The 12,047-nt window shown below is 35.7% G+C and overlaps 1 protein-coding gene across 1 annotated transcript; it reads left to right on the top strand.

Annotated features, from left to right (window-relative positions):
- Window positions 1-299: 299 nt before the first annotated feature.
- Window positions 300-2,873, top strand: LOC114409706 (uncharacterized endoplasmic reticulum membrane protein C16E8.02-like). The gene is made up of 4 exons (XM_028373271.1): window positions 300-945; window positions 2,239-2,301; window positions 2,386-2,457; window positions 2,543-2,873. The coding sequence occupies exons 1-4, from the start codon at window positions 619-621 to the stop codon at window positions 2,654-2,656; spliced, it is 576 nt and encodes a 191-aa protein (XP_028229072.1). The 5' UTR covers window positions 300-618; the 3' UTR covers window positions 2,657-2,873.
- Window positions 2,874-12,047: the final 9,174 nt, after the last annotated feature.

Here is a 12,047-nt window from a genome sequence, read left to right as displayed (position 1 = left end):
TCATTTTGAATATTTTAAATAAGATAAGATATCAAAGTGAATTTTTTAAAAGATAAATAATCATTTTGAACCTTTTAAAAATAATAAAAGACCAAAGTAAATTTTAAAAAATATAAATAATTGTTTTGAATCTTTAAAAAAATAAACTAACAAAATAAATTTTATAAAAGATAAATAATCATTTTAATCAAAATAAATGAGTAAAATGATCATTTGGCTTCTTTTATTTTTTCCATTTCAGTCATCCTTCTTATCTCATCGTTTGTTTCCTTACTCACTTCCTTCATTCCCAAATCTACGTTATAGTGGATCTGTACGCTTATCTTATTCAACTTGTCGTGCAAAATCTGTTGGCGACAATTACGTGTGCGCCCATGTCAGCAAGGGCATCTCCTCGCACGCCCTAGAAGAAAACAGATTGCGCCACCCATCAATTCAATGTTCTCGAACGCATCATTCACACTCTAATCCTCCCAACCAATCCTCCCAACCAATCCTCCTACGTCGTAGACCCCAAAACAGAGCAAAAGAAAGACTCCAATTAACAAATCCCCAAAACCAAAACCATTATTCATTTCGCTTTGTTCCATTTCTTGGGTCCAAAACCATCAGGATTCAATGGGTCTGTTGGATCTGGAGAAGCACTTCGCGTTCTACGGCGCGTACCACAACAACGCCTTCAACGTGGCCATCCACATGCTCTTCGTGTGGCCCATCCTCTTCACGGGCCAAATGATCCTCTATTTCACCCCACCCCTCTTAACCTTAGGGTTCCTTCCCTCAGTATTGCTTCTCAACTGGGGCTTCTTCTCCACCCTCTTCTATGCCCTCTTCTACGTCGCCTTGGATTACAAGGCCGGTTCCCTCGCCGCGTTCCTCACCTTCTTCTGCTGGGTCGCTTCCAGCTTCGTCTCCAGTTCCCTCGGCTTTTCACTCGCCTGGAAGGTACTGCCACTAATTCACAAAGATATAAAGTGGGTTCGATCATTAACAGAAAAAAATTGAATCTTTCCTAATAAAATTAACATTTCCTATAATAAAAAATAAAACTAATACTAATCCGCATCCTCTTTATCCGTACAATATAGTCTTTTCATTTGCTGAAATTAGAACCTATCACTTTATATGTACTATCCAAATCTCTCTTCCTAGTAGGCTGACTCTAGTGGGTTATTTATTTGACCACAGAAGTTATTTGTGTGGCTCTTTTTAACTGGTTCTGTTGTGTGTTGTGTTTTTGTTGCGCGAATTTATTTTTTCTCTGTTCGGTGTCTTTTGTACGAATTTTTTGCTTAGTGAATTAAATGCTTTTTTTTCGTCTGGATGGAGCCCAGATAATTTTACATGTTTGTGGGGCCTTTGGCAAATGTTTTTGACGTTTGTGTTGTGTGTGTGAACTCTGAGTGCTTCTGACTTGTTTGCTCAGGTGTTTAAGACTTGAGTAAATGCTTCTGTGGATTTGCTTTACATCATCACTTTATAGTCTCAACACTACGATGTTTTTGCTTCTGTTATGGATGGTTTTGCATACTTGGGAAGTACACTAGAGTCAACATGCACAGTTTCAGCTCTTTTTTCTTTTGTTTTGTTCTAATCTTTTTTTGATTCATATGTTGATAAGTGCAAAAAATAAATATTACATCTCTTCTAACCGCGAAATGGATGGACAAAGAATTGGGTCATTAGATGAACGCTATTTCAGTTTAATGTTTCTTTCTCATTTTCTCATCAGCTCATGCTAATTTTTGCGGGAAAAAAAAATCTCTCTTTAAGCAATGGAACACATAGAATGAGATTCAGATTGCTATACCTAGTTTGCTAACAACGATTGATAATCGGATGATGTCAGTTGGGAGGCCCCAACATCCATTCAAAAAGTAAAACTGAAAAGGCTTCTTGTTTTGTTTTCAATTGGGTGCGACTGGAAGCTGAGTTTTGTCTTAATCTTGCCTTGAAAGTCAGTTTGAAACGTAAGCAAAGTGAGAGTTGCTTTTGAAAACTCAGTTTATGAAATGAATTTCATTCAAAACTAAGTTTGTAGACTTAAAATCAAACCATGCTCTAAATTCAGATCAATGCTCCGCAGGACTGTTCAATACTTTTCCATATCTTGACATGATTAAGCATCAATTTTTTTATCTTCATTTGCGTGCTTCTGCTTTTTTGTTAGAGATAAAAAGAGCATGTGATATTGTACATTGAATAAAATTGTAACTTGTTTGTGATGGAAATCTTCAGGTTGTGTTGGCTGCTCAGTTGTTTTGTTGGACTGGACAGTTTATTGGTCATGGCGTGTTTGAGGTAAGGGATTGATGCCATTACAATATGCATAATGCAGAGGTTTTACATTCCAATTATGTTTTAACCATTGTTTGTCTCGGTTAGAAACGTGCACCAGCTCTATTGGACAACCTTGCCCAAGCTTTTCTGATGGCTCCTTTCTTCGTGTTGCTAGAGGTAATTGTTTGTCATGTGTATTTGGACTGGTCTCTTTGACAATTGAAACAAGGGGGATTTGATTTGATATTATTGGCTTTTGCAGGTCCTCCAATTTGTTGGATATGAACCATATCCAGGATTCAAGACAAGGGTTAAGGCAAGGATAGATGCTGATATCAAACAATGGCAGGCCAAGAAACAAAAGAAACATTCTTAGCTTGAACATGTTAGTTAAAAATGTGGTGTTATATATAGATCACTTCAAAAGAAACAAAAGGAAAAACGACTTGTATTATACAGATACACTCTTAAAACTATTGGTTATAGTCAAAGGGTCTGATGTGAATGAATCTCATTGATGTGTTATAGAGAAAATATTGCTTGGAGTTCATGAACCCTTTATTTTCTTACTAGTACTCTTCAGTTATTGTTCCTATGCTGATGGCCAAGATCCTCATCTCCTTTAAATTTGTTAACATAAATATGATCTCAATCATGACCTTAGTCTCTAAATACATCATTCCTACCTTCATCTACTGTCAATCTGCTAAAGACATATTCTGTGATCTCCAATATCAATTTCAACAAATGGCCAAAAGCTTTTTCCACTAAATAGAGTAACGATTCTTCTAAATCAATGTAAGTATCTTTAAACTAAAATAAATTTTCACTATGATGAAGCCAATTTTTGGATAAGCTGAATGATTAGTTACAGATCTCTGAAATTTGGGACGATGTGGATTTGAACTTTTTCTTAAACATTTTCTGACAGAATGGATTGTCCTATAGACATGGACCTTTTCTCAAGAGTTCGTATGTCCAAATGTTTTATTTGCTTTGTCTTTTATGAGGAAAAGACTACGAAGACTAGCTTATCGAATAAAAGTAGAAGCTCATATGAGAAGATTCAAATTTTCGTCCTTCAATATAAAAGACAAAAGTAGAAGACTACCAATTCTCGCATCAAAAAACATGAAAAAAAGAAAAAGTAACAAACAAGACCATGAGAATAGTGGCAACAAAGTACTTGACTCTGAAAAGAGATATCATTACTTGCTCTTAAACTCTAATACAAGGAAAAGGGACATAAGCAAGATGGTTATCAAATTCTGAGTGCCTAGTTGATGAAAGGCATAAAATGCAACATTTATTAGACCAACGTTCAAATTATGGGCAAAACAAGAGAACTTCAATTGAATGTAACAGACGTAATCTAGTACTGTATAAAAGTTCAGGAGAACTAGTGCAGAGCAATTCTTTCACACAAATTGAAGAAACTAGAATTTTAAGTGTGAATATTCTCTAAGCATATAGTCTTTGATTTCTCATGCAAGCATTTCTTAGTGATTTGCGTAGAGCCAAAAGAGGCTTGGCTAAAAAAGAATACTTGATGTAATTGTCTAAAGAGACAAAGCAGAAAGTATACTTGTCTGTGAGCTAGAGGAAGCTCGAAGAAAAGAATACATAAAACAGTGCAAAACAATGGTTCCTTGAATGTTGTTGTTAATGAAATTCTTGTTAGGTAGCCAAGGATTGGACAGTCTGAGTTGTTTGTTTTAAGCAAAAGAGGGAGACTGCTAAGGGAAGGGGTTGATCACATCCCAATTATGTTGGCACCCAACCAACCTCCCCCCAAAATAGTAGCTCCCGAATATATATGTTGTTCTTGATCTGTTGATTCTTCTTCTTTTCTTATATATATATATATATATATATATATATATATAAATAAATAAGAAAAGAAGAAGAATCAACCGATCCAAGAACAACAGCAAGGGGGGGTCAAGCCAAACCTGACAAATTTCCTGCATGGGGTTACTTTTAGAAACATTTTCCCAAAATGGGTCTGTTTCTAAAGTAATTCCTGCATGATGCTCTTTTTTACGTAGAGCACATGCAAATCGCAGCTCGTATTGACGCTTCCCTTGGTGACGTGACACCTGACACGGGTGTCGCCAGTGCTGTTGGTGCCTTGCAGGAGCTTGGACTCACCAGTTTGACTGGCAAGTTGAGGGTAGGGGATTGTTTGCTCATACTACGTGCAGCAGGAAGCGTTGCAGGAGGGACAACTTTTTTGCAGTTGAAAGCGCCAGTGCTACTGGCGATTTGCGCTGCAGTTGGGAGTAGCCAATAGCACTGGCGATTTGAACTTGAAGTAGCCATTCTCAATGGCGATTTGAGCTCCTTTATAAACCGCAGCTCCGTCTATTTCATGTGCGTTTCTTGAAAATTACTAAGAGTTGATATCTTTATAAAGGTGCAGATCCATATTTTATGTGCATTTTTAAAAAAATAGTGAGTTTCAAATTGTTTATTATCCTATTTTGTGTTCAATCCTAAAAACATTGTTGAAGGCAGGTTTAAGGTACAACTTTAAGGTATAAAAGTTCAAATGTGTATTGCATGAATGTTATTTTTATGAAGTAATTTTTTGATGCCGGAAAAAAGTATGAATGTGAAATGTTTATTATAATTTTTTGTAATTAAGTTGTATTTTTTTGAGTTAAATTTGTGAGGGTTAAAATAAAAGTTTGTTTTAAAAAACAATTATATCATCATATTTATTTGAAGAAAATATGTTGAGTAAAAAAATTGTTTTGAATATGAAGTTTATAGTTATTTTATAATTATATTAAGTTGGTGTTGGTGTTTATGTTGTATTAGTGTCTTAAAAATTTATGAGTGTTCTTTGAAGTGTGTTTATGTTGGTGTTTTTTTAAGATGAAGTTATAGTATTTTTTTTAATTAGATTAGGTTCATTTGTTGGTGTGTTAAAAATTTATATGCGTTGAAGTTGAAAGTGTTATTTATTTTAATATATTTGTAGTAATAATTTTGTAATTACCTATTTTTATTTTGAAGTTATTATTGTGAAGATTAATTATTTATATGTCTGCCTAATTGAGATATTGTACAAATGATTGATGCTATTGATATTTAGACACTTAGAAATTACAGGCACCATAACAATACGCTTAAATTTTTGTTATATTTTTTTCCGTCAAATCATTTAACGAAAGACACCATAATAACTTATTTGACGATGCTTTTTTGTTTCTCGTATCATATTTATTTTAATATATTTGTAGTAATTTTGTAATTACCTATTTTCATTTTGAAGTTATTATTGTTAAGATTAATTATTTATATTATTAACTTCGTTCATGAATATTTTTATTTTGTCTTTAAAATTACTATGTTGAAATTATTCATTTTTTTAAGTGTGTCCCATGAAATTTATTTCAAGTTAATTAAATTATTTTAAAAGACAAATTGAATGTGAAATTCCAATAAAGGGACCTTTTGTGATTAGATTTTATTAGTTTGGACTTAAAGTTTTATAAAATTATTTGTGTCATTTAAGTGTGTTGATGTGAAATTTATTTAAATTTAATAATTTTGATTACATCTTCATTAGTTTAAAATTATTACATTGAAATCGTTCATTTTTTTAAAAGTGTCTTAATGTGAAATTGATTTGACGTGATTTTTTTTAAAATAAAGTTTTATTTTGAAGTTCCAGTAATGATTTTTTGTGATACCCATTTTATAATTTATTTGACGTGTTAAAATATTATTTTTGTAGGTACACGATGAATTCGGTTATAACAGTGTTGTATTTCACTGGAAGGGTATATGAAGATAATGATGGTGTAATATTTGAAGGCAGTAAAAAAGCGATTCAGATTAAACGTGGAATTAGTTTCAATGCTTTGAAGAAAAAAATTGGAGATAAGGTAAAGTTACAAAATAATGAAATTATTTCTGCTATCAGCTGTAGATTTTTAGTGTCAGGAAAATATATTGCCTTGCAAATTTGTGATGACGAAGACGTTGAGACGATGCTGGAAAGTTTTAAACAACAACAAGAAATGTCAGTTCTAGAATTGTACATAGAAAAGGATGTGGCTGGTGGTTCAATGTTTCATTCTGCAAATTCCCTTACATCATGTGGAAATTATGTATCTAACGATGACACAAAATCGCCAACAAATATGAGCAATTTAAATCTTGACGAAGATGATGATCATGATGATGATGATTATCTTGTGTCTAACTCATACGTTGAAGAGTCTTTAGACGAAGATGACAGTGTTGACGGTATATATAATACAGACGATGAAGTCACCGACATTCCTTAACCAGTAAGAATTGTTCACCCAGCAGAAGGTATAATTTGCTGAATTAAAAAATTAGACAATACATTTATTATTTGATGTCAATTGAATTTAATGCTAAATAAGCATTATTTGAATTTTTATTTTGAACTGTTAGGTGCACAACGAATTGAAAATCCATTTTGGAATGATGCTTTACATTATAACAATATCAACTGGAGTTATCCTGATGAAGAGGACATTTGCGGTTTGGAGATGCCGTCGACCTTTAATGTTGGCCAAGAATTATATGTTGGCATGAAATTTGATAGTAAAGATGCGGTCAAAAATGCACTCAAACAATATGTTATGAAGGTGCATCAAAGTTTCAAAGTTGTTAAAAGCAAATCGAACAAGTATGTGGTTTGTTGCTTGAATAAAAATGCAGAGTGTCCTTGCCCTTTCTATATGAGGGCAATTTTATCCAAAAAAACAGATACGTGGAAAGTCACACAATGGGGTGGACCACGCACATGTCTAAATATGACCATGACACAAGATCACAAGAAACTTGATTCAGATTTAATTGCTACTTGTGTAGTAGGTACGTATTTTATGTTCATATTATGTTCATATTATGTTCATTTTTTGTTAATTGTCATTTAAATTTTGTTATGTTATTGACAGGCATGGTCAGAGAAGATCCATCAATAAAAATTTCTTTGATTCAAGAGAGGATTAATAGTGAATTTGCGTACAAGGTGTTGTACAAAAAAGCGTGGTTGGCGAAACAGAAAGCCATTGCAATTGAATATGGCGATTGGGATGAGTCATATGCGAAGCTTTCGTCGTGGCTAACACACATGCAAAATCATTCTCCTAGATCATATTTTCAAGTACTACATGACGGTTTTATCGTTGGGAATACGGTTAGTCGCGAACACTGTCACTTTTATAGAGTTTTTTGGACTTTTGGCCAATGTAAAGAGGCTTTCAAGTACTGTAAGCCAATCATACAAGTTGACGGCACACATTTGTACGGAAAATACCGTGGGACCCTCTTAATGGCCACATCACAAGATGGAAATGGTGGTGTCCTTCCTCTAGCATTCGCGGTGGTTGAAGGTGAGACGTTGACAGCATGGTCATGGTTTTTGGCGCACTTGCGTGAACACGTCACAGATAAAAATGGTATTTGTCTGATATCTGATCGACACGCGAGTATAAAGTCCGTTGTCTCTAACGAAGCACTTGGTTGGCAACCTCCCCACGGTTATCATGTCTACTGCGTGCGACACATAGCAAGCAACTTCAATCGGAAATTCAATAATGCAAAACAAAAAGAAATGTTGAAGAAATTGGGTAAGATTTCATATTTGATGGTCCCGTTTATTTACCTTTCATATATACTTATCCACGTTATTCATAACTAATTTTATGCAGCCTACACTCCTTGCAAGCACATTTTTGATCAAAATTTAGAAAAATTTCGTGAACTGAGTCCAGCCATAGCAACATGGATTGATCGCATTTCAAAGGAAAAATGGACGATGGCTTATGATAGAGAAGGACGTCGATATGGCCACATGACAACCAACCTCTCAGAATGTATCAACAAGGTTTTGAAGGATTGTCGCAACATTCCCATAACAGCATTGGTCAAATCAACGTACAGTAGGTGTCGAAAGTACTTTGTTGAGCGTGGCCGCCAAGCGTAGAGACAGTTAAATGAAGGGCAAGTATATTGTTCAAAGCTTGTTAAAGAACTTAGAAAAAATCAAGAACAAGCTTGTTCACACATCGTTCGCGTGTATGACATCCACTCCACAAGGTTTGAAGTAGAGGAGACCTTCAATCCTATTACGCAACGTGGCGGACAAAAATGGGCAGTTAACTTGAATGGTCATTATTGTCAATGCGGAAGGTATTCTGCGCTTCACTATCCATGTTCACATATTATTGCAGCTTGTGGTTACATGAGCCTGAACTACTACCAATATATAGATGTTGTTTATACAAATGAGCACATCTTAAAAGCTTACTCCCCACAATGGTGGCGTCTTGGGAATGAAGCGGCTATTTCTCCTTCTAATGACGCATGGACACTTATCCTTGACCCAACTACAATTCATGCGAAAGGTCGGCCAAAATCAACAAGGATAAGGAATGAGATGGATTGGGTCGAACCATCTGACCACCGACAAAAATGTAGTAGATGTGGAGCCGAAGGGCATAACAGGCGTTGCTGTCCAATGCAATCTGAGCGTGGGAGTTGTTCAAATCATTGATTTATGTATGTTAGTCGAGTGACTTGTATTTGTTTAAGTTGTCTTCAATGTATTGAATTTTTGGGGTTGAATCAATTTGTGGGGTTCTATGAATTCATTAGTTAAAAACATTACTTATTTTGGTTTGTGTACATTAACTATTTGTGGGGTTCCATTAATTCATTAGTTAAAACCCTAACCCAAACACCTAAACCCTAACCCCAATTCCTAGGAAACATCCCTAATCCCTAAACCTAACCCTAAAACCTTACCCTAATCCATAAAACCTAAACCCTAACACCTAACCCTAAACCCTTACCCTAATCCAAAAACCTAACCCTAATCCCTAAAACCTAACCCTAATCCATAAACCCTTACCCTAATCCATAAACCTTAACCCTAACCCATAAAGCCTAACCCTAAAACCTAACCCTAATCCATAAACCCTTACCTAATCCATAACACCTAACCCTAAAACCTATCCCTAATCCCTAAAACCTAACCCTAATGCATAAAACCTAACCCTAATCCATAAACCCTTACCCTAATCCATAAACCTTAACCCTAACCCTAATCCATAAACCCTTACCCTAATCCATAACACCTAACCCTAAAACCTATCCCTAATCCCTAAAACCTAACCCTAATGCATAAACCCTTACCCTAATCCATAACACCTAACCCTAATCCATAACCCAAATCCCTAAAACCTATCCCTAATCCCTAAAACCTAACCCTAATACATAAACACTTACCCTAATCCATAACACCTAACACTAAAACCTATCCCTAATCCCTAAAATTTAACCCTAATGCATAAAACCTAACCTTAATCCATAAACCCTAACCCTAATCCATAAAGCCTAACCCTAATCCATAAAACCTAACCCTAAAACATAACCCTAATCCATAAAACCTAACCCTAAACCCTATCCCTACTGCATAAAGCCTAACCCTAATCCATAAAGCCTAACCCTAAACCCTAACCCTAATCCATAAAACATATCCCTAATGCATACAACCTAACCCTAATCCATAAAGCCTACCCCTAATCCATAAACCCTAACCCTAATCCATAAAGCCTACCCCTAACCCATAAAACCTAACCCTAAAACATATCCCTACTGCATAAAGCCTAACCCTAAACCCTAACCCTAAAACCTATCCCTAATGCATAAAGCCTAATCCTAATTCATAAAGCCTACCCCTAATCCCTAAACCCTAACCTTAATCCATAAAACCTAACCCTAAAACCTATCCATAATGCATAAAGCCTAATCCTAATCCATAAAGACTACCCGTAAACCATAAACCCTAACCCTAATCCATAAAACCTAACCCTAAAACCTATCCCTAATGCATAAAGCCTAATCCTAATCCATAAAGCCTACCCCTAATCCATAAACCCTAACCCTAATCCATAAAACATAACCCTAAAACCTATCCCTAATGCATAAAGCCTAACCCTAATCCATAAAGCCTACCCCTAATCCAAAAACCCTAACCCTAATCCCTAAAACCTAACCATAATCCATAAAACCTAGCCCTAACGTAAACTTTGTTTTATTATTTGTAAACTTAGTTTATTATTATAGTTTGATGCGCCACATAAAAATTATTTGTAAACTTATTATACTTTATTATTAGTAAACTTAGTTTACTATAGTTTGATGCGCCACATAAAAATTATTTGTAAACTTATTATAGTTTATTATTTGTAAACTTAGTTTATTATTTCGTTTGTCTACTTTAGTTTTATTTGTAAACATAGTTTATTATTTTGTTTGTCTACTTTAGTTTTATTTGTACACTTAGTTTATTATTATACTTTGATGCGCCACATAAACTCTATACATTAGTAAGGCATAATAAATCAAATGCGATAGATTAATTGTCAAAATCAAATGTCTTACAAACAACAACAAAATTACACAGATACATCAAAATTAGTCATTATGGTGTCCGTGATGTCGTGAGGATGTGCCACATGGTCGATCCCATCTTCGCGCTTGACGATCAGGATTTCTTTTGCCCCCGCGTTGTCTCCCCGCTTCTGCTTGCTCAGTCTCTGCAGAAAACTCCTGACGCAAATCAACACCTAATAAGTCGCTCATATCAGGTATTGCTCCGGGTACATTCCATTGCGGAGCAAATGGGGCGTTAGGTGTTGCCATGGGGGCATCGTGCTGCTGTGAAGGAGTCATAGTGGGCCATGAAAAATGAGGTTGTGTTTCCGCAACACCACCGAACGAATGTGAGGTCTCAGAAGTATCAGTATGATGACCTGCAAAAGGATACTGATACATCTGTGAAGGATATTCGGAAAATGTTGTTGGCGTGTAATACATTCCATGACCACGCTCCATCATTTGTTGGGAATATTGTTTCGCTTCAACAGGCTCCCTTCGTCTGCCTATGCCCCGAGTTTCAACACTTGACTGAAGAATGTGAAACTCTTGTGATGGGAATTCACGCTTTGATGCTGGACCATGTGACACTGGCTCAGTGATTCTCTCTTGCTCTTCAGATATAATCGCTAACTTATCCACGTAAGGCACGAGATCATCAACTTTCCATGTGTTCCTCCCTTGTGGTGACACCATATATTGTAAAGTCTCCACAACTTCACCCTGCAATTATTAGCGTCAAGAAATTAATGCTCATGCTTAATAAATTAATTAGAAGTTAAACATTGAAAAACAGATAAATACCAATGCAGCTGCGTTTGCATTGTTTGGGTCGACAAACATCTTTGTTTTACGCCTATACCACACCATGTAGTCCGAGTTAAAACCCAGTAGGCCCTCCTGTCTAGGATAAACGTCGACCCTAAACTCAGCTGCATTGTTCCACTGACTAATGATTGGAGCCAACAGGTGGAACCAATTCTCATCTTGTTTGCCTTTGAGCGTTAAGCCATGGAGATTCTGCGGTTGCGAAGGAAACCCGGGAATAGGTTGTTGCAATCCAAATTGTCGTAAAACTCTATCGGGTTGGTGCCACTCAACAACATGGAAACAAATTAGTGACACCACCGCAAACCAGGCTACACTTCCAACCACACAAATTGGAGGCAACGCTGCCATCACAGTTGTTGTGTATGGCTCCCAGACAAACTGCATATAACAACACACTTGTCAATTTCCAGTCAAACATAACATATTAAAATTTCATTTAACCATTACATTACGATGTTCTTACCTCATGTCGTTTCATCAGATCCAATATGCGACGGAAAAGTCTA

The sequence above is a fragment of the Glycine soja genome, chromosome 4 (assembly GCF_004193775.1).
Source record: "Glycine soja cultivar W05 chromosome 4, ASM419377v2, whole genome shotgun sequence".
In the NCBI taxonomy this organism is placed as follows: domain Eukaryota; kingdom Viridiplantae; phylum Streptophyta; class Magnoliopsida; order Fabales; family Fabaceae; genus Glycine; species Glycine soja.
Note: the sequence above shows the minus strand (reverse complement) of the source record. Positions and strands in the feature narration are given on the sequence as shown.

Bases quoted from the DNA above. Each gene is read 5' to 3' on its own strand.
- LOC114409706 (XM_028373271.1), top strand. From the start codon at position 619: ATGGGTCTGTTGGATCTGGAGAAGCACTTCGCGTTCTACGGCGCGTAC. The intron at 946-2,238 runs GTACTGCCACTA...GGAAATCTTCAG, and splicing joins GCTTTTCACTCGCCTGGAAG to GTTGTGTTGGCTGCTCAGTT. The intron at 2,458-2,542 runs GTAATTGTTTGT...TGGCTTTTGCAG, and splicing joins CTTTCTTCGTGTTGCTAGAG to GTCCTCCAATTTGTTGGATA.